This window comes from Conger conger, chromosome 8 (assembly GCF_963514075.1).
Source record: "Conger conger chromosome 8, fConCon1.1, whole genome shotgun sequence".
NCBI classification, from domain to species: domain Eukaryota; kingdom Metazoa; phylum Chordata; class Actinopteri; order Anguilliformes; family Congridae; genus Conger; species Conger conger.
The window spans coordinates 60595567-60619415 of record NC_083767.1 but is presented as its reverse complement, the minus strand read 5'-3'; the positions used below and the strand labels follow the sequence as shown (position 1 = coordinate 60619415).

At 43.1% G+C, this 23849-nt stretch overlaps 1 protein-coding gene across 1 annotated transcript; it reads left to right on the top strand.

The window, feature by feature from the left end:
* Nucleotides 1-14775: 14775 nt before the first annotated feature.
* LOC133134535 (zinc-binding protein A33-like) lies at nucleotides 14776-19864 on the top strand. Its single transcript, XM_061250736.1, has 5 exons — nucleotides 14776-15196; nucleotides 15955-16050; nucleotides 16189-16419; nucleotides 16730-16841; nucleotides 19308-19864. The coding sequence occupies exons 1-5, from the start codon at nucleotides 14789-14791 to the stop codon at nucleotides 19862-19864; spliced, it is 1404 nt and encodes a 467-aa protein (XP_061106720.1). The 5' UTR covers nucleotides 14776-14788.
* Nucleotides 19865-23849: the final 3985 nt, after the last annotated feature.

Here is a 23849-nt window from a genome sequence, read left to right as displayed (position 1 = left end):
GCATGCAGGCTGTATCTTTTGGGTTCTGTTTTGAAGCATTTGAACTTTATTTTATGAAGTGTTTATACATAAAACAGATGCGCTCTTGTAGGTAAATCAAATGCTTTCATACCTGATGGATGTCATTCCTGTTGAACTGGATTCATGAGAGGGTGTACAAGCTTTAATTAGAGTCTGGGCTCTTTTCAGATTGTACTTTGCAGATGCAGTGAAGAATAAATTCACCCTGTCAGTACCATGCTGTAGGATTTACATCTGAGCCTTCAGTAGCCTTACCTGCACACCTGCCATTGGTCTATAACTCTTTTCATATGTGCATGATATGTTTTTATTGAATGTAGGATGTAATGATGATGTATGGGAAACAAGTCCACTATAGACACTAGATATTCAGTGTAAAACTATAAAAACATAAGGCTTTATGTAATTTCTTTATATTTTCATGTATATTTTGTGTACTCTGTATGTACATGCTCTGACATCAATTGATTCTGTCTCAAATGGTTTGGAATGGTACAAGCCTCTTCTTTCATTTAAGTCTTCAGCCAGGTGTGCAGTAAATAGTTTGAGATATTGACACTTTTATAGGACTAGTACAAAATAGGCTGAAATTGCTACAGAGAAGTACATTGTGCAAGCTAGCAACCACAGAACTTCTCAAGTCCTTTGAACAGGCCTGATTGGCCAAAAGGGACAGTTTGTTGTCTATAATGGTGTCCAGATACTTAAACTCCTCGATTCTCTCTGTTGTTGTGGCTCTGCAGTTGGTGTCCAGAGAGTAAGCTATGCGTTATTGAACACATACTGCACACCCAAAGTTTCATACCTATTATCCATTCAAAACCTATTTCATGCTCCAACTGAATACTTTTAAGAGCATATTCATATCCATTTTAAGTGCTATACATACAGTATGCAGGGCAGGATACAGTAGAGATTAAGATACATAAAAATGCTGGATGCTGGATATCACAATATTGTATTTCACTATACAGTGGGGGTATATTTTTAGTGCTTCTACATTAGTGTGAGTTCAACCATAAAGGTATAGGGGAAAGCTGGAGAACATTCACCCTACTACACCACTTTGTCCCAGGCCCAGCAGCCACTGAATGCTACAGTATGAAACGCTCCAAAGGGAATACATCAGAGGACTTTTATTCTGAAGCATAACCATCACCCTGCACATATATTGATAGATTACATTTCTTCCAGTGTTGGATATGACGAGGATGTTCCCATGTGTAAATCCAGGTGCAGTCAATGTCAGGCGTGCTTCAGACATGTGACCATCTGCAGAATCTGTTCCAGTGGGGGTGCAGAGATGTCTCAGTCTCAGTGTTTTCACAGATTGAAAGTTGAGGTAACTTCGCCCGCACATCCAGCAGAGGGTGCTGTTGTGACGTGTTGAACAGGAAATGGGCACCTTTAGCGTATTCATTAAGGTGCGTGTTGATACCAGAATGCCACTCTGAATAGCGTGCCTGGCATTCCAGGCTCAAATTAGTTGCAAGTGTTGAATTGTATCTGAATCGTAAAGTACTGCTCTTTTTTAGAATCAGGCTGGCTGCCCTTTAAACATTAGAACTGTTTGTGGCCCTGTCAAAAATCAAAAAGGCTACTGAACACCTTCAAAACACTGACAACTATGCACACCATCCAGCCACAGCAGGCCTGGCCCTTCTCCGAGCATACCAGGGATAGCAGCAACACGCTAACACGGCTGCAGAGATTGTTTGTGGGCCCTCTATGATTTGTGGCAGCCGCTACTGTATATAGGGACATGCAAGGTCGCTGGTTCGATTCCCAGTGTAGCCAAAGTAAGATCCGCACAGCCGTTGGGCCCTTGAGCAAGGCCCTTAACCCTGCATTGCTCCAGGGGAGGATTGTCTCCTGCTTAGTCTAATCAACTGTACGTCACTCTGGATAAGAGCGTCTGCCAAATGCCAATAATGTAATGTAATGTAATATAGAGTCGCTAGTACATATAAATTAAATTAATTGTTTGTGAAGCCATTCATTTGGAGGCCAGGACCTCCATGCAAGGAATCCCCTCAAACACACATTAGGTGCGTGACAGACTGATGACCTTTGATTATGACGCCCCCCGGGACTCAGGAACAGGTCATCCGGACGCTGTATGTCCGTGGCCGCTGTCGACAGAACAGGTGACACCCTTCCCCACGCGACAGGTGGGAACATACCTGTCACCTTTCACCTTGGGGTTAGTGATGGAGCAGCCAGTCTGGAACAGCATGAGTGTCAGCGAGCCGTGTCAAGCCTTATCAACACTAAGTCATGCCCATTTCCATAACGCGGAGCTGCAAACACTCATGGAGAAGTGTGCCAAAGGAAACTGAGGCTTTTATAGTTAAAGGGTAACACTGCTGAAAATTAGACTTCCAATTTCGTGCTTCTTACCATACCTTTTGTTAAATATTCTTTTCTGAGAATATTGTTTCACAGCAAAGAAAATCAATGGTCTTCAACAATGTTATTGCATGACTGAGGTGTCCTCCTACCTAACATCTGTTTGTTGGTTGATGCCAGCCCTTCCAGAATGTGGGAGATTCAAATGGGTTCTATTCTAACATTCTGTGTCTTATTTTGGGCCACAGTTTTGAAAGTTTCTATGCCCTGCTCCCCTTACTTATGAATGCAAGCCCCACCTTAATGAAACATGCGCCATGGTATTGATCAAATGGAATCCGGACCTGCTTTGTAAACTTCAAAATAAAAGTCTCATATTCAGAATCACAAAGCCAGGAGAGATAAATGATTGTGCATACTGGGGGGTCAAACGGTGGAGTTTATAGTTTACTATATTGCATGTGTCAGCTTCATTCAATTCAGTACACATACTGCAAAGCCCCTTTGATGGTTGATTAGTAATGCCTTTAGCCCACAAGTCTAAAGCAGGATCGCAAAGTAGGAACACTCAGTTAGCTGGATAGCTGTGCCTAGATCAGCTCTTTTCACTTCAGTCCATGATCCAGATTTGAGAGGCGGTTCCAGGCTGTACTGAGTGCAGCCATCCAGCTGACTGAGTAACTCATCCTGCTTGGTGAAACAGGCCCCAGGGGTCACTTGTGGAAACATCTGAGAAGGTCAGTCCGCACCACGTTTGTCTTACGGTCCCCTGCTGATGAAAAGACTCCAAGTCTCCCAGTCCTCTTCCCTATCCCTGCAAGGTGAGTGGGGAACGGGTGATACCTGCAGGAATACCCATCATACCTTTGGGAAAACCAAACGGAAACAGGAGGTAGAGAGGTCCTTCTTCAGCCACGGAAAAAGGGCAGCGGAATCAGAGACGACTTTAGACTTCAGAAGGAGAAACGTTGGTGCGTTCTGGTCTATTACTATATGGGAAATCTACAGTAGCCTGTTAGTTGCATTAAAACCTAGCATAAACATATATTTTCTCCCCAATGGAAACTGACTGTTCATATACATTAATTGATCAAGTTTATCCAAGTCCCTGTGATTTTAGAAAAATAACACAAATATCTTTCAGAAAGATCTTTCCACTATCTGGGAAAATGTTTTTCAGCAAATATCAGCTTTTATTTCCTGGTATTTTTATTTAGATTTGTTAAATAACTTATCAGAACATATCACCTTTTGTATCAGACCACCCAAGTTTTAGGTGAGAAAAAGTATTGGAACATGTGACAGACAGGTGTTTCTTGTTGCCCAGATGTGTCCTGTTACATTGACTAAATAGTTCTGTATGTGTACTCTTGGTTTAAGCCTGTGAAGAAATATAAATAAACCGCTGGCGTAATGAGCAACAGATATGAAACAGGTCGACCACGGAAAACAACAGCAGTTGATAACAGAGACATTGTCAGAGCTATGAAGAAAAACCCCAAAACATCAGTCAGTGACAGGAAATGTCATGGCTTAGGCTTGCATTCAGTGGGTTCACTAATCTGTATTGATGATGTAACTTATGATGATAGCACCAGTATGAATTCAGTCTACAAAAGTCTACAAAAACATTCTGTCTGAAAAGTTATCGAGAAATGCGTCCAAACTAATCAGGAGGAACTTCATCATGCAGCAAGACAATGACCCAAAACACACTTACAACACAACTTCCTTTGGGGCAGGAAGTGGAAGGTTTTAGACTTCCCAAGTCAATCACCAGGCCTGAACTTAATTGAGCACGCATTTCACGTCCTGAAGAGGAGATCGAAGGGAAAAAACCCTCAAACAAACAGCAACTAAAAGAGGCTGTGTTGTACCCCTGAATAATAATTACGACTCAACACACAGTGTTTCTCCACTGATGGCTTCATCACAAGTTCTCCCCCTACTGCACAAAGGCAGGCATGAGCAATCAATATCAGGTTAGCAGAATAAGATCGTTTTGCACATCACTGATTTTTAACTTCATCACATTACAGACCAGGAATTCAGTCTTTTTAAACTTCACCAATTATGAGTGTATTACTGCTTTTCACTTGACACAGCTGCAGTAAAAGCCTGGAAAGGCATCACAAAAAGATTAATACAACAGTTTGATGATGTCAATGGGTCACAGGCTTGATGTGGTTATTGCAAGCAAGGGATGTGCTACAAAATATTAAGTATTATTTACTTTATTACTCTCCGTACCAATACTTTTGCTCACCTAGAAATTGGGTGGTCTGATACCAAAGGTGCTATGTTTTAAGTACATCCAGGCGTAAATACGGGGAAATAAAAGATTAAATTATGAGCTCTTGTTTATCTTTTTATCCCAACCCCAAATGTATTCAGTGTATTACCAAGGAAATTAGCCTCGCTGTCCCAAATGATCTCATTTAATTTATTTTAATACATGGCACATAAATGGATCCAGTGGTACATTACTGCATCCTGTAAATCCAATCCAGTTCAGGCACGTGAACATCTCCATAAGAGAGAGAGGACAAACCCAGTCAAGAATCTCCCACTGACTGAGAACTACAAACCTGATCTGCAGGTTTGTACCTGTTTTGACGCACATTGGGTGTGTTCTGTCCCAGGTTCAGCAGCGGTGAAAGTATCAGACCGAGAGACGGAGAGACTGTAACATGGAGGCTAAAGCTTTGATTCCTGAGGGCGATCTCTGTTGCTCTGTATGTCGTGACATTTTTAAAGAGCCTGTTGTTCTGAAATGCAGCCACAGCTTCTGTAGAGTGTGTCTGCAGCAGTGCTGGGAAAAGAAGAGCTCTCGAGAGTGTCCCATCTGCAGGAGAAAGGCCTCTATGGATGATCCTCCTCTAAACCTGGCCTTAAGAAGCATTGTGGAGTCTTACTTAAAGCAGAAGACTGAGCCAGAAACTAAAGACAAGACTAAGGCTCGCTGTAGTCTTCACGGAGAGAAACTTGTTTTATTCTGTGAACATGACAAAGAGCCTCTCTGTTTCATCTGTCAGACTTCAAGAAAACACAGAAACCACCCAGTCTGTCCAGTGGAAGAGGCCGCTCTGGAGCTGAAGGTATTCTTTTTTAAATCATAATTAAAAATTAAAGTCAGCATTGTATCTGAAAGTCTTGTTTTAAAGCCTCAAAACATCCAGTATTTTAGATTTCAGTACAATGTACTAGGAGTAAAATGTGGGCATGGTTAAGTCCAGATTCACAGTTGTGATTATGGGCTTTTTATAGTGAATACAGCTCCATAAATGTAACATTGAAATACAGTGTGATTTCATAAATATATAGCAATGATGTGTGAGATTAGATACTGACAGCACAAATATAGCACAAGATCTTTACTCTAACAAAATGAAGGTCTAGATCTGATAAAACTACTGTCATATAAACTGTTATCTGCTTGAGGAGAGAACTGTGCAACAACCAGGAAGTGCAGAAATCTACACTGAGTGAATAACCAGTGGAGACAGAGCTGTAAATACTCTCTCAAAATGGATGTGTTAATATCGAACACAATAAATCAAGCCGGTTCTATGAATGCTTCAACATTCCTTACAGTTGGCTGTAAATTATTTGTATGTACAGCCCAGTATTATTATCCTATTTTGCTGAAATATTTTATTGGTTTAATTGTGCTGAAAATGCACAATAACATATTGTGTTATGACGCTCTATAAGAATATTTCACTGATCTTTCCTCGAGTGTAGTCTTTTCCATACTACATTTCCCACAGGCTTACACTTACAAAATTACACTGACCGACACTAGTGTAGCAGGGTAATACTGTGCTATTTGTGAGAATAAGTCTTAACTGATTCATATCACTCCAGGAGGAACTCAAGCCGGCACTTAAACTTGTTAAAGAAAAACTGAAGAAGTTTACTGAGGTTGAACAAGAATGTAAGAAGAGAGCAGAACACATCAGGGTGAGTAACACAACTAGTAAATATGTAGTATTTTTGATGAATGTTGTGTGTGACATGGATAACAAACACACTAACTGCCATACATAAATAACAAAGCGTAGTTACACTATTCAGGTTTAAAATGGTGTTTGAATCGCAGAGTCAAGCCCAGCACACAGAGAGGCAGATAAAGGCAGAGTTTGAGAAGCTCCACCAGTTCCTGCGTGAGGAAGAGGAGGCCAGACTAGCTGCACTGAAAGAGGAAGAGGAGCAGATGAGTCGGATAATGGAGGAGAAGCTAGAACACATCAGTGGAGACATCTCCACCCTTACAGACAAAATCACAGCTCTAGATACGGCCATGGAGACCGAAGACACCTCCATTTTAAAGGTAGGAGCTTCATTTACTGACCAAGTTTATACCGATGTACCTCAGTAAAGTAACGTCATGTGTACTGACTGTTATCATCCTCTTCACTTTCATTAACATGGCTCCTGCTGTTTCTCACCTATTGTTTCTCATAATGGAATGGACTGAATACATTTATACACTCACAATGATGCTCTTATTGTGTGTGTTTTTCAGAGCTACAACAACATCAAGGAAAGGTATGTGGACTCTCAGCTCATTTCATCTTGTGTGTTTAAGTCTCTTCAGTTCCCGATGCTGACTGACTCCTGCCTGTCGTTACAGAGCCCAGTGCACACTGCAGGACCCAGATCTGCTCTCAGGGGCGCTGATAGACGTGGCCAAACACCTGGGCAACCTGACGTTCAGAGTCTGGGAGAAGATGCTGGGGATGGTGCAGTACAGTGAGTATCTGGGCCAGATGCTGAAATCAGGTTTTTTTTACAAACATTTAATGAACACATGAAAGAGGAGGAACAGGCTGCATGCTGACATGGTGCTGAAGATGAACAGCACAGAGTCATCCAGTCTCAGAGCAGGGAGATCCTGAGGGCTGCACTGCACTGCTCGCAGTTTAATATCAGAACTCACGCAGACACAGAATTAACACACAATGTAAAACCTCATCAATAATATGCTTTATTAGCTGTGAGAATTGATTGTATTGAATTTGCAATTATGTGTTCATTGATTCATGACTTCATAATGCAAATAGGTTTCATATTTAAAATATGAATCACTATAACTACAGTATATTATTATCCATAAGTAGTATATGTAATTTCCTGTGTATGGGACCTAATCTGAATAGAGTATTTGAAATGGTCCTGCCACATGCCATGGGCGGACACAAGAGATGGACACAGGGAGTTATGTTATGATCGGAGCCATTCGCAGACTCCAAGATGTAATAAATAACAAGCTTCAATCAAAGTGCCACAGAAATAGTTCAGTGCAGGGCAATAAGGGCAATACAGGCAAGGCAGTTTGAGTCCAAAGGGTCAGAGTCCAAACAACCAGAGCAGTGTGGAGAAGGCAGGGGGGGGTGTGTGGGGGTGTGGACAGGTAACCAGAACAGTGTGGAGAAGGTAGGGTGAGGTGTGGGGTGTGGGGGGGGTGTGGACAGGTAACCAGAGCAGTGTGGAGAAGGCAGGGTGCGGTGTGGGGGGTGTGGACAGGTAACCAGAGCAGTGTGGAGAAGGCAGGGTGCGGTGTGGGGGGTGTGGACAGGTAACCAGAGCAGTGTGGAGAAGGCAGGGTGCGGTGTGGGGGGTGTGGACAGGTAACCAGAGCAGTGTGGAGAAGGCAGGGTGGGGTGTGGGGTGTGGGGGGTGTGGACAGGTAACCAGAGCAGTGTGGAGAAGGCAGGGTGGGGTGTGGGGTGTGGACAGGTAACCAGAGCAGTGTGGAGAAGCTAGGGTGGGGTGTGGGGTGGGGGGGTGTGGACAGGTAACCAGAGCAGTGTGGAGAAGGCAGGGTAGAGATATATAAAATGTATATATAAATATATAAAAAATATATAAAAATGCTGGATGCTGGATATCACAATATTGTATTTCACTATACAGTGGGGGTATATTTTTAGTGCTTCTACATTAGTGTGAGTGCTACCATAAAGGTATAGGGGAAAGCTGGAGAACATTCACCCTACTACACCACTTTGTCCCAGGCCAAGCAGCCACTGAATGCTACAGTATGAAACGCTCCATTTACATTTACATTTTAGTCATTTGGCAGACGCTTTTAATCCAAAGCGATTTACAAGTGCATAGGTTCTACAAGTCAAAAGTCTACAAGTCTACAAGTCTATAAGTCAAAGCATCACATCCAGAAACTAGCAAAATACACATGAAATGCTGTTCTAAACATAGTTGTCATCATAAGTGCATTTTTTTTTTTTTTTTTTTTTTTGGGGGGGGCGGGAATACATCAGAGGACATTTATTCTGAAGCATAACCATCACCCTGCACATATCTTGATAGATTACATTTCTTACATTGTTGGATATGACGAGGATGTTCCTATGTGTCAATCCAGGTGCAGTCAATGTCAGCCGTGCTTCAGACATGTGACCATCTGCAGAATCTGTTCCAGTGGGGGTGCAGAGATGTCTCAGTCTCAGTGTTTTCACAGATTGAAAGTTGAGGTAACTTCGCCCGCACATCCAGCAGAGGGTGCTGTTGTGACGTGTTGAACAGGAAATGGGCACCTTTACTGTATTCATTAAGGAGCGTGTCAATACCAGAATGCCACTCTGAATAGCGTGCCTGGCTCAAATGACAGTAACACGGATATTCCAAAGTCCTCCCAGGGTATCAGCCCAACCACGGTGCCTCCGGCTTTCTGCATCTCGTACAGTATTTCTGCAGCGCTTGACACCAGAGCACCAGACATTTCACATCATACAGAGAGTCTCCGTCTGTGTGTCTGTATTTGTCTGTGTGTGTCTGTGAGTGTCTCTGTCTGTGTGTCTGTGTGTGTCCGTCTCTGTGTGTCTGTCTGTGTGTGTCTGTGTGTGTCTGTGTCTCTGTTCCTCCGTGTAGTTACTGTGGGGCAGGGGTGCACAACTCCGGTCCTGCACGGCCAATCTGTGCACAGCTTTTTGTTCCAAATGATGGCCTTTGTTTTAGTTTTAGTTTAGACATTTCTATAAACTATGCTTGCAGTCTGTGTCTGTAGCCGGTGCATATACAAATATCAGATAAAGACATGATTGGGCTACAATCGATAAGATTCTTGTTAAAACATTGTTACAAGAGCATTGTACAAAAAGTATAGGAACAGCAAGGTCAATTCTTTTATTTTTGCTCTACACTGAAGACAATAGAGTTTGAGGTCAAAAGATGTACATGAGAGATCCGAATTTCAGATTTTCATTTGTTAAATAACTTATCATAACATATCACCTTTTGTATTAGACCACCCAATTTTTAGGTGAGAAAAAGTATTGGAACATGTGACTGACAGGTGTTTCTTGTTGCCCAGGTGTGTCCTGTTACATTGACTAAATAGTTCTGTGTGTGAACTCTTGGTTTAAACCTTGGATTTTGCCTGTGAAGAAATATAAATAAACCGCTGGTGTACTGAGCAACAGATATGAAACAGGTCGACCACGGAAAACAACAGCAGTTGATGACAGAGACATTGTCAGAGCTATGAAGAAAAACCCCAAAACATCAGTCAGTGACAGGAAGTGTCATGGCTTAGGCTTGCATGGAGTGGGTTCACTAATCAGTATTGATGATGTAACTTATGATGATAGCACCAGTATAAATTCAGTCTACAAAAGTCTACAAAAACATTCTGTCTGAAGATTTATCGAGAAATGCATCCAAACTAATTAGGAAGAACTTCATCATGCAGCAAGACACAACTTCATTCGGGGCAGGAAGTGGATGGTTTGAGACTGGCCAAGTCAATCACCAGACCTTAACTTAATTGAGCACGCATTTCACGTCCTGAAGAGGAGATTGAAGGGAAAAAACCCTCGAAACAAACAGCAACTGAAAGAGGCTGTGTTGTGTAAAACCCCACAGCTAACCCAATGACGGAATTTAGCGGGGGCCGAAGGGGTTTTGCGTGCTTGTCCTTCTGGCGTTGCTGGGAGAACATTAGTTGGGTTAATTATTATCCTCCGTACAAGAACAGAGCACAATTATGTTTAAGAATATACTGGGTCCGTTGCCATGGGTCGGATATGGATTGACCTGCCCCATAGCCCGCTTATAGCTGGCCAGAAACGGATCAGTACAATTCTTAATATTCTCCGTTCTCAAACGGGGCCGTATTGTACGCTTAGTGGTTACTATAGTTTTACTCGTTTATCTGACTCCATTTAAAATATAATTTAGAAATTTGGGTTTGCAACTTACGCGGACCTCGGGAGTGATTACATTCAACTTGTACCTGCGCCACCATTACTCAATAGATGCTCCCGGTATTAGCATTACTGCTGAAATCTCAGTTCGGTGGAGAACTCAGAGGCTGCGGGTCCAGTCAACACAATACATGCAAACCTGCCATGATAGTTGCGAGCCCAGGTCGGCGTAGCATTGTCTGGGCTCCTTAGAGCTAATTTGGCAGGAACCAGCGCCGTAACGCCCATGGGTTCCCTTCGCACCAAATCACAAGAGCCTTGCGTCGCCCGACCCTTAAGGGACAGAAATTGCTGGCCTCACAACTTAGAACTACCACAGGTGTACCGCCCCGCCGATCGTCGGTCTTTGGCCACCATTTCCCCCTGAGTATTTCAGTTGTAATTTAGGCTGAAAAGGTACAAGATGAATTAGAGTCATGTAGATCACGCAAGTTACAAAGAAAATAGTTTATTCGCAGACAGGTAGGTTATTAGCTTTAGAATATCACAATCAAGTATAAAATACACAAATTAAGAATAGAGATAGAGTAAATAATCATACCTAGCCTGCTTGGACTACACACAAACACAGAGTATAGGATATGCCGTATGGAAAGTCGAATACGATCTTCCTGATACTTACATACACGTACAATATGCTGTGTGGGAAGTCGAATACGATCTTCCACTGCTACACATACATACATACATACAAACATACATACACAAGACATGTTGTGTGGGAAGTCGAATACGATCTTCCCAGATTGGTCTGTCTCCCTTGCTTTTATGCCAAATCATACGTTTGGAACCAGGCGGCAGTGCCATAAATCAACCCGGAGGGGTGGTCAAATCTGGAATTTAGACCCCCACCGTTGGGGGTTGTTGAGTAGGGAAAATGAGATGATTACCAGGAGAGGACGTGTAGGTTTTCCCTTGGGATACTGAAACTATAGTTTATTAAATTCCATTTGGTATGAAATGTATCTCATCCGATTCCTTGATTTTATCAGATCACATCCATACCAAACAGATTACCCTTATATTTTATTATGTTGCAGTTATCATGAAACTTCCCTCCTGATTATCCATTTTACCTGCAATTCCTGTTACCATTACATAAGACTTAATGCAATAATACAAGGATCACATGGGCAATGTTTTCAAGGTGTTACCGGGTCTATTTACTATCTTAATAGCAGTTTTGAATATTTAATCTAAGAGAGCAGTCACCGGTGTAATGACAGCAGTGCCCAAATGAGGGCACTGTGGCATTGTCCGGAGTCTTCCCCCTTGGAAGTGACCAGGAATGGGGTCACAGGGAGGTCACCAATGTTCGGGAGGATTCTTTTCCCATGACCCAACTGGCCTTGGACCACTCATACATCTTAACTCCCCAACAGGTAGTCTAAACAACATTGGAACCCCAGCTCTCAGGCCCCTCACAAATGGCAGCCCTTCCTGACCTTAACCACTATGCTACAGGCCGCCCCATCATATCTATCATATATATCTGTTGGGAGTTTTCATGATAACTGCATTATGCTGTAAATATGTTTTTGTGCCTCTCATGGTAATATACCTTTTGGATAAACCTGATTTGGGTGAATGAAAGGAAAGGAGACATTCCAGACTGTTTGGTTTCTTCTCCTTATCTCCGAAATCCAGGCCTTAGTTCTTGACCCTAAAAGTGAGTCACCCATCTATAATTTACAGCCAGGCCCACCAGGCAGGGGGCTAAAACACATGGCTTCTACAGAGACAGCTTTTGCCCAGTTTCCCCTCGGCTCCTGAATGGTTGTGATATCAAAGGTAGACTGTTACAAAAACTAGACCATTACACCAGTCGCACTGAACCAATCAGAATAACACCAAACATCAACATATTCTGACCTGGGATTATCATGAAACATCTTTATACCATCTCCAATATTCCTGTTCTGGAATGTGAGAAAAGAAGGTGCCTCTAAGAATCCTTCTCTAGCTCTCCCCCACAGACATGTGTGCCAACGGTGGGGGCTAAGAATGTATGCTCCAGGAGGGGGAAGTCAGCAAGCTGACCAGCGCATGAGACCAAATGTTACTTATGACTGGCTTACAGTTGTACCCCTTGAATAGGGGGACGAAATAATACTTGCGATCAATATCAGATTAGCAGAATAAGATAATTTTGCAGATCACTGATTTTTAACTTTATCACATTACAGACCGTGAATTCAATCTTTTTAAACGTCGCAAATTATGAGTGTATTACTGCTTTTCACTTGTCACAGCTGCAGTAAAAGCCTGGAAAGGCATCACAAAAAGATTAATACAACAGTTTGATGATGTCAATGGGTCACAGGCTTGATGCAGTTATTGCAAGCAAGGGATATGCTACAACATATTAAGTATTATTTACTTTAATACTCTCTGCACCAATACTTTTGCTCACCTACAAATTGGGTGGTCTGATACCAAAGGTGCTATGTTTTAAGTAGTTTAGTGCATCTAGGCGTAAATACGAGGAAATAAAAGATGAAATTATGAACTCTTGTCTTGTGTTCATCTTTTTATCTCAACCCCAAATTTGTTATGCCAGGGGAAACAGAGGAACCAAAAGCAGGCAGGGGTGCAGACAAAATGGCAGATTTAATGCAAAAACAGGGACAGACAGAGTGGAGTCAAAATACAGGCCAAGGTCAAAACCAGGAGGTCAGTCCAAAAAGGCAGAGGTACAAATATTATTACATTACATTATTGGCATTTGGCAGACGCTCTTATCCAGAGCGACGTACAGTTGATTAAACTAAGCAGGAGACAATGCAGGGTTAAGGGCCTTGCTCAAGGGCCCAACGGCTGTGCGGATCTTATTGTGGCTACATCGGGATTAGAACCGCCAACCTTGTGTGTCCCAGTCATTTACCTTAACCACTACGCTACAGGCCGCCCCTATCTAAACAAGCAAAGAATTCCAGGGAAGCAGTCAGGGGTCAAAACCGGAAATCCAATAAACAAGGGCAAGGACTCAGGAACAAGGGCAAGGGCAAGGGCAAGGGCAAGGGCAAGGGCAAGGGCAAGGCAACAAGGAGGCTAGAACTGGGGAAAGGAATCAAGGGCTCAGGACAAGAAAACAGGACAAGACGAACTAGCAGCATGCAACTGAAAAGGACAGGTATAAATACACAGGGGAATGAGACAAACTAGGCGGGGCATGGGAGTGAGGGCGGTCTAACAAATAAACATCAGGTGAGACACATGAAAGGTAAACGGACAATAACAAGGGGGAAACGAAAACACGGACTGGATTCACAATGACACACATGTAATACAAACGGCTCCGGACTAGAGAGTAGACAATTGCAGAGAATCAGGAGATGCAGAGATACATAGAGACAGGTGCGAACACTTCGCTGAAACTAAGCAAGTAATCAGTGATAGAATAGGGAGGCGGAGTTACAGAACAGAATTGAAACTGGAGATGCATTTGTAAGTTAGTTAAGTGATTGAAATTACAAATACCCAAAACTAGGGAATGTTAGTTTGTTAGTTTGACAAACATATTAGTGTGTTAGTATAATTAGTATTGTACAAATTCAATGTTAGTTGGGATTAGTATATTAGTGCTATGTACAAACATGAAATGGAGAGAAAGCAGGAAGTAAGGAATGCAAGATTGGAAGGAAGATTGAACCCCGGAACTACCGAAAACACCCGAATAGTGGGGCACACAGACAAGGGAGTGACTGGGCTAGAAAACATTCAGACTCAGACATCACAGGGGAAGATGAGTGCAAAGACTAATGAATATAAACAGTACACCAGACATGAATGTGAAAAAGAATAAATTACAAGAATAATGATAAAAACAATGATAAACTAACACACAGAACACAGGAACATAACACAAATGTATTCAGTGTATTACAATAACAAAGGAATTGGCCTCACTGTTCCAAATTATCTCATTTAATTAATTTTCATACATGGTACATGAATGGATCCAGTGGTATATTACTGCATCCTGTAAATCCAATCCAGTTCAGGCACGTGACCATCTCCGTAAGAGAGAGAGGACAAATCCAGCCAAGAATCTCCCGCTGACTGAGAACTACAAGCCTGATCTGCACTTCCTGTTCCTGCTTATTCCTGTTTTGACGCACATAGGGTGTGTTCTGTCCAAGGTTCAGCAGCGGTGAAAGTATCAGACCGAGGGACGGAGAGACTGTAACATGGAGGCTAAAGCTTTGATTCCAGAGGACGATCTCTGTTGCTCTGTATGTTGTGATATTTTTAAAGAGCCTGTTGTTCTGAAATGCAGCCACAGCTTCTGTAGAGTGTGTCTGCAGCAGTGCTGGCAAGAGAAGGGCTCTCGAGAGTGTCCCATCTGCAGGAGAAAGGTCTCTGTGGATGATCCTCCTCTAAACCTGGCCTTAAAAAACATTGTGGAATCTTACTTAAAGCAGAAGACTGAGAGAGAAACTACAGACAAGACTGAGGCTCGCTGTAGTCTTCATGGAGAGAAAGTTGTTTTATTCTGTGAACATGACAAAGAGCCTCTCTGTTTCATCTGTCAGACTTCAAGAAAACACAGAAACCACCCGGTCTGTCCAGTGGAAGAGGCCGCTCTGGAGTTGAAGGTATTCTATTTTAAATCATAATTAAAAATTAAAGTCAGCATTGTATCTGAAAGTCTTGTTTTAAAGCCTCAAAACATCCAGTATTTTAGATTTCAGTACAATGTACTAGGAGTAAAATGTGGGCATGGTTAAGTCCAGATTCACAGTTGTGATTATGGGCCTTTTATAGTGAATACAGCTCCATAAGTGTAACATTGAAATACAGTGTGATTTCATAAATATATAGCAATGATGTGTGAGATTAGACACTGACAGCACAAATATAACATAAGACTTTTACTCTAACAAAATAAAGGTCTAGATCTGATAAAACTACTTTCATATAAACTGTTCTCTGCTTGAGGAGAGAACTGTGCAACAACCAGGAAGTGCAGAAATCTACACTGAGTGAATAACCAGTGGAGACAGAGCTGTATATACTCTCTCAAAATGGATGTGTTAATATTGAACACAATAAATCAAGCTGGTTCGATGAATCCTTCAACATTCCTTAGAGTTGGCTGTAAATTATATGTATGTACAGCCCAGTATTATTATCCTATTTTGCTGAAGTTTTGCTCACATTGGTTTAATTGTGCACATATTGTGTTATGACGCCCTATAAGAATATTTCACAGATCTTTACTCGAGTGTAGTATTTTCCCTACTACATTTCCCATGTGCTTACACTTACAAAATCACACTGACCGTCACTATTGTAGCAGGGTAATACTGTGCTATTTGTGAGAATAAGTCTTAACTGGTTCATATCACTCCAGGAGGAACTCAAGCCTGCACTTAATCTTGTTAAAGAAAAACTGAAGAAGTTTACTGAGGTTGAACAAGGATGTAAGAAGACAGCAGAACACATCAGGGTGAGTAACACAATTAGTAAATATGTAGTATTTTTGATGAATGTTGTGTGTGACATGGATAGTAACACACCAACTGCCATACATAAATAACCAAGCGTAGTTACACTATTCAGGTTTAAAATGGTGTTTGAATCGCAGAGTCAAGCCCAGCACACAGAGAGGCAGATAAAGGCAGAGTTTGAGAAGCTCCACCAGTTCCTGCGTGAGGAAGAGGAGGCCAGACTAGCTGAACTGAAAGAGGAAGAGGAGCAGAAGAGTTGGATAATGGAGGAGAAGCTAGAACACATCAGTGGAGACATCTCCACCCTTACAGACAAAATCACAGCTCTAGAGACGGCCATGGAGACCGAAGACACCTCCATTTTAAAGGTAGGGGCTTCATTTACTGACCGAGTTTATACCGATTAACCTCAGTAAAGTAACGTCACGTGTGCTGACTGTTATCATCCTCTTCACTTTCATTAACATGGCTCCTGCTGTTTCTCACCTATTGTTTCTCATAATGGAATGGACTGAATACATTTATACACTCACAATGATGCTCTTATTGTGTGTTTTTTTCAGAGCTACAACAACATCAAGGAAAGGTATGTGGACTCTCAGCTCATTTCATCTTGTGTGTTTAAGTCTCTTCAGTTCCCGATGCTGACTGACTCCTGCCTGTCGTTACAGAGCCCAGTGCACACTGCAGGACCCAGAGCTGCTCTCAGGGGCGCTGATAGACGTGGCCAAACACCTGGGCAACCTGACGTTCAGAGTCTGGGCGAAGATGCTGGGGATGGTGCAGTACAGTGAGTATCTGGGCCAGATGCTGAAATCATGTTTTTTTTACAAACATTTAATGAACACATGAAAGAGGAGGAACAGGCTACATGTTGACATGGTGCTGAAGATGAACAGCACAGAGTCATCCAGTCTCAGAGCAGGGAGATCCAGGAGGGCTGCACTGCTCACAGTTTAATAACAGAACACACGCAGACACAGAATTAACACACAATGTAAAACCTCATGAATTATATGTTTTATTCGCTGTGAGAATTGTTTGCATTGAATTTGCAATGATGTGTTCATTGATTCATGACTTTTCATAATGCAAATAGGTTTTATATTTAAAATAAGAATCACTATAACTACAGTATATTATTATCCATAACTAGTATATGTCATTTCCTGTGTATGGGACCTAATCTGAATAGAGTATGTGAAATGGTCCTGCCACACGCCATGGGCGGACACAAGAGATGGACACAGGGAGGTCGTTATGATCGGAGCCATTCGCAGACTCCAAGACGTAATAAATAACAAGCTTCAATCAAAGTGCCACAGAAATAGTTCAGTGCACGGCAATCAGGGCAGTATAGGCAAGGCAGTTTTGTGGTAGAGTCCAAAGGGTCAGAGTCCAAACAACCAGAGCAGTGTGGAGAAGGCAGGGTGGGGGGTGGGGTGTGTGGACAGGTAATGGGGAGAAAGGGAAAACATGGAATGGAACATTGACATAAAACACATAGAAAAGGATAATCAGGGAAATGAACTACGACAGAGGCACTGAACGTGACAGGAAACATGAAACTAAACATTTAACAACTGTGGTAACCCGCTGGTAGAGAGAGAGAGAGAGAGAGAGAGAGAGAGAGAGTAGAATTCGTGGAAAAAAAAAAAATTTATTATAATTTTTTTTTTCTTTTTTTCCAGTGCTCGTGCCTTCAGGGCACTTCTTTAGTGTCCCTGTGAGAGGGGAAAACACGTCCCAATGTCGACTTACCCCCTCCCGGAGATCTTGGCACTGTCGGTCCGTTAAGTGTTCCCTGGTGGTCACCTCCGGCGTTCCAGTGGCGCCCCCTGCTGTCAGACATAGGGGAGCAGAGTCGTGCACGGGTTCATGCCATTTTTTTAATAGGTTGACATGGTAGGTCTGGAGGGTATGTCTCCGCCCTACCTGCCTTAGGGTGTAATTGACCGGCCAGACTTTGGCAACCACTTCGTAGGGGCCATGCCACTTAGCCAGGAATTTACACTCACTCGTGGGGACGAGTACCATTACCTTCTCTCCGGGTCGGAACTTGCGCACCTGGGCATTTCTGTTGTAGACCCGGGCTTGCTCTGCCTGGGCCTTACTCATGTGCTCCCTCACCATCGGCCAGATTTTTGCCATTCTTTGGTCCATGTTCGCCACATGTTCCACCAGGGAGCGCTGTCGGGACGGCTGTTGTTCCCAGGCTTCTTTGGCCAGGTCCAGCAGGCCCCGGGGCCGCCTCCCGTAGAGTAACTCGAAGGGAGCGTATCCTGTAGACGCCTGTGGAACCTCACGGATGGAGAACAGCAAGTACGGCAGTAAATGATCCCAGTCCTTACCATCGGTGGCCACCATCTTCCTCAACATAGACTTCAGGGTCTTATTGAAGCGCTCCACCAGGCCGTCAGTCTGGGGGTGGTAGACCGACGTCCGCAGTTGTTTCACTCGCATTTCTTTCATCACCCCGGACATGAAGCAGGAGCCCTGGTCAGTTAGTACCTCCTCGGCAATCCCAACCCTGCTGAACAGTAAAAACAGTTCTTTTGCCACATTTTTCCCTGTCGCGGCCCGCAATGGTACGGCCTCAGGGTAGCAGGTGGCATAATCTAAAATCACCAGAATATAGCGGTGACCCCTGCTAGACTTGGGTAGGGGCCCCACGATGTCCAGGGCTATCCTGCGGAAAGGTACATCGATGATGGGTAGCGGGATTAGCGGGTTACGGTACATTACCTTTGGGCTATGCAGTTGACAAACCGAGCAATGCTGGCAATAGTCCTCCACAGCTTTTTTTATGCCCGGCCAGTAAAACTCCATCGTCTTCTCGCGCCCCAGGTGCGCCCCCAACGGGTGGGTGTGGGCGAGGTACAGGACTTTGGAAGTAGCTGCTCCACTTCGTCCTCCTTAACCCTACTCACGCGATACAGTAAGCCATTTTGTACTTTAAAATAGGGTATGGTCAGCCTACTCACCCCACCTTGGGGAACGCCCTTGATAGAGGCTGCAGTTTTCCAGGCCTGGGTGAGGAGGGGGTCTTGCAGCTGGGTGGAGCCGAACTCTGTTGGCGCCCCTGGGGTCTCTCGTGGGAACCCCGAAAATTCCCCTGTGCTGCTGTGTTCGGCCACCAGGGGTTGCTGTGGGGTCGATCCCTGGGGTCGAACGCCCACTCCTCCACCAGGTGTGTGTGTTCTCTCCTGTACCTCTTCTTCCCACCGTTTAAATATCTTTCTTCTTCATATTTCAGCTCCTGTGACGATGGACCCCAACACTGCACGTGCCGATCTCTCTCTCTCTGATGATCTGACCACTGTGAGAGACACAGATACAGCGCAGAACTGTCCTGACAACCCAGAGAGATTTATGCCCTGTGTGTCTGTGCTGGGATCTGAGGGGTTCACCTCAGGGAAACACAGCTGGGAGGTGAAGGTTGGGAATAAACCTAAATGGACTATAGGAGTGGCGAAAGAGTCCATCAACAGGAAAGGAAATGAACCAGTCAGCCCAGAGGATGGATACTGGCTCATAATGCTGAGGAATGGTGATGAGTACAGAGCAGCAGGAGTTACTGACCTCACACTTGAGAGGAAACCCCAGAGCATCAGGGTGCAGCTGGACTATGACGGGGGGGAGGTGTCCTTCTTCAACTCCAGTGACATGTCACTCATTTACACTTTTAAACACACATTTACTGAGAGGGTGTTCCCATTATTCTCTCCCTGTGTGAGAGATGATGGTAGGAACGATGAGCCCCTGACAATCTGCCCAGTGAAAGTCTCAGTAACAGTGACGTCATCCCAGTGAAGGCGTTTGTGTAAAAATGAAACTAGAAATACTGTCTGAGATTTAGGATGTGTCTGATCTGCCTCAGCATGCCTGGCTGTTGACTTGAGCTTTGGGACACATGCTGGAGATGATCGGGGTGGGGGTGTTGATGGTGTACCAGTACCCAATGGAAGATAAACACACAGAGGTACACTGTCTCAGTGTCTAGGAACACACATCTAGCACAAAGGGGGGTGTCTGTCACAAGGGAGTAATGACTATGTGGTTATTTGCTTTTACCTGGTGCATTTTATGCTGTAAAGGAGACTGTTGTTTCTTGTTAATGTAATTTCTTATTCATCTAAACTTTGGAAGCTGCAAATGTTACTTTTCAGAGGACCACATTCTTTCACACTTAGAGGGTAGTATAGGTGAAATCCATTTCAATAATTGCAATTCATTCATTTTCTTTTCATCACCAATTATTTTGTTGAGTTACTCAACTGTACATTCATTTTTGGTCATGTGCAAGCAGGCTGTATGTTTTGGGTTCTGTTTTGAAGCATTAGAACTGTATTTTATGAAGTGTTTATATATAAAACAGATGTGCTCTTGTGGGTAAATCAAATGCTTTTATACCTGATGGATGTCATTCCTGTTGAACTGGATTCATGAGAGCGTGTACAAGCTTTAATTAGAGTCTGGGCTCTTTTCAGATTGTACTTTGCAGATGCAGTGAAGAATAAATTCACCCTGTCAGTACCATGCTGTAGGATTTACATCTGAGCCTTCAGTAGCCTTACCTGCACACCTGCCATTGGTCTATAACTCTTTTCATGTATGCATGATATGTTTATATTGAACGTAGGATGTAATGAAGATGTATGGGAAACAAGTCCATGATAGACACTAGATATTCAGTGTAAAACTATAAAAACATCAGGCTTTATGTAATTTCTTTATATTTTCATGTATATTTTGTGTACTCTGTATGTACATGCTCTGACATCAATTGATTCTGTCTCAAATGGTTTGGAATGGTACAAGCCTCTTCTTTCATTTAAGTCTTCAACCATGTGTGTGCAGTAAATAGTTTGAGATATTGACACTTTTATAGGACTAGTACAAAATAAGCTGAAATTGCTTCAGAGAAGTACATTGTGCAAACTAGCAACCACAGAACTTCTCAAGTCCTTTGAACAGACCTGATTGGCCAAAAGGCCATAATGGTGTCCAGATACTTAAACTCCTCCTCTCACTCTTTATGTTGTTGTGGCCCTGTAGTTGGTATCCAGAGAGTAAGCATTGTGTTAATGAACACATACTGCACACCCAAAGTGTTATACCTATTACCCATTCAAAACTTATTTCATGCTCCTCCTGAATACTTTTAAGAGCATATTCATATCCATTTTAAGTGGTATACATACAGTATGGAGTGTCGAGGACCCGGCCCTAGGCCCCCCTGATGAGAGATTGACAGGGATGGGTTAGGAAGGAATGCATTGTTAACCCCTCGCACATGCCATTGAGGTGGTAGCAAGAACGCCCCCGTAAGAGGAAAAATATGGGGTTCAGAGATAATGAGCAGCCATACTTGTCAGTGGAGGAGTCTGAAGTCAGGGGACTTAGATTTATGGTTTTAAGGAGCAAGGTTAAAGTTCTGACTGAGGCCATGCATAGAATGAGTTCCAGCATAACCTTGGAGGAGATTCAACATGCTGAGCGAGCAGTCGGGGAATACCCCAACCCTACAGGGGAGGAGTACAATGCCTGGTAAAAGCAAAAAGATAAGGAAAACTGAAGGGATGTCAATACCGAAAGAATATTAAGAGGCTTTAAGGGCCTTCCTGATTATAATCTGATAATTTATTGGATAGATTCAAAGGACTGACTGTAGAAGAGTTGGAGGATGATTTACACTCAGCTATTGGCTGGATGTCCTTTGTAGATCCCTTAAGGCGCCGCGGAGAGGGGCACCTGAAGAGTGTGTTGAGATGGTGGAGATGGAGGGCACTAACTTCTGGCTTGTATGAAGTCAAAGTTTGGAGAGAGTCCAAGGAGAGATTATGACAGGGAGACAAATACCAGTGATGAATAGGTTCATTAAAAAATTACATAAGAGCTAGTGTTTTTCCACTCGTATACTGAGATGGTGGAAACTCCCAACCGGAGGGGCACATGAGATAAAGTATTGGGGAAATTTCTTTTGAGGTATGAGAAAATGACAGTGGGACAAACAGAAGTGATGAATATGGTCATTAAAAAGTTGCATAAGAGATAAATGTCTTCCCACTCGATATATTGGGGACATTTCTTATCAAAAAAAAAAAGGTACACTTTTATACGGAAAAAGGATATATAAGGAATAAGCTTTTAGACCTTAGGATAGCATCTCAGAATTTTGCTTCAGAAGATGTCTATGGGCTGTTGAAGAGAGAGCAATGCAGGACAGCTGTAGTCAAGCTGGAGTGGCGCGCTCCTTCTGCGCGCCACTCCAGGATATGGATATGGAGAGAGGAGTGACGTACGCGGTGCGGACTCAGCCCAAGAGTTGTGGCAGCGGGACTGATGTCGAAGAGGTGTTCATGCGCAACCCTCATCCTACAGAAAAGCTGGTGAAAGAGTTAAAGGGCTTTTACGACATGTTTGGAGCCGTGAACTACACCTGGAGGCCAACAGACGGGACGCGGGGTTCCTCCACGCTACAGAACACCTTCCTGCTGGACCCACGCAAGAACCTGAAGCCTCCCCCCCTAACCTCAGTGTCAGTGAGGAGAGGCATATGCTGCGGCTGCACTGCAAAACCCCCGACGTGTTTGAAGACATACCAGTGCACATCCCATACAACAGGCAGGAGAAGTACGAAGTGCAAAGTCACGTCTTTCGAAAGTCTGGGTCCTGATCCTGCCCCAGATTCCCAAACCAATGCAGCTGTTCAAAGAGCTCATCAACAGCAAGGAGGAGGGATCAAATCCCGCAGAAAATGAGATGGTTATATTTAGGGCATGGGTGATAATTATAATCTATATTACTTGTAAAAGTAGGAAAAGTAGTACATAGAAGCTCAACGTTATAAGTTTCCTTTCATTTTTATGTCTTTTCGTTTTCAGTAAGATACTATAGAAGGTAGCATTATTAGGTGATTTAAAAATTATAAGTTTCCTTTCATTTTTATGTCTTTTATTTTTTAGTAAGATACTATATACGATATAAATAAGTAGTAGACTTTAGGGGTGTTCGTACCCATTGTATTAATGGAAGTTCAGTAGCTTTTATCTCCGTGAAGGGGGAGCCATAAGATAAGGTAAAGGCCAAAGAGGATGATGGGTATTTGAGGGGTGTACCTTGACTTTTAAACATCATGGTGAAAAGGTAAATTAGAAAGAGCTAAAGGGGTATATGTAACTTGCATGTGATCAGCAAACTGAAAGATGATATATATACTGTAATCTGTATAACTCTATTCTTTTGATTGATTATAATAAAGTATATCTTACTATAATCAAATGTGATAAAGATTCTTTTAGAGGAATACATTGAATACAGGACATCGTATACCAGATTTGCATCACACCCTTCACTTCGAGACTGGGCTGGAAGTTCAGTAGAACTTACCAGGGCTCCAGAACGTTCGGAGTACTTGAGTTCGTCCCCGAGACACCTCATGGTGAGGTACTGCTCGTGGGAACGTGAGGTCTGAGCTCGGCAAGGGGTCCGTGGCTCACGACAGGAGGGCTGGATACAGTAGAGATTGAGATACATAAAAATGCTGGATGCTGGATATCACAATATTGTATTTCACTCTACAGTGGGGGTATATTGTTAGTGCTTCGACATTAGTGTGAGTGCTACCATAAAGGTATAGGGGAAAGCTGGAGAACATTCACCCTACTACACCACTTTGTCCCAGGCCAAGCAGCCACGCTCCAAAGGGAATACATCAGAGGACTTTTATTCTGAAGCATAACCATCACCCTGCACATATATTGATAGATTACATTTCTTACATTGTTGGATATGA

Excerpts from the sequence above, each read along its gene's own strand:
- LOC133134535 (XM_061250736.1), top strand. The coding sequence starts at position 14,789 with ATGGAGGCTAAAGCTTTGATTCCAGAGGACGATCTCTGTTGCTCTGTA. Across the intron at positions 16,051-16,188 it reads AGACAGCAGAACACATCAGG|AGTCAAGCCCAGCACACAGA; the intron begins GTGAGTAACACA and ends TTTGAATCGCAG. Across the intron at positions 16,842-19,307 it reads GCTGGGGATGGTGCAGTACA|CTCCTGTGACGATGGACCCC; the intron begins GTGAGTATCTGG and ends TTCATATTTCAG.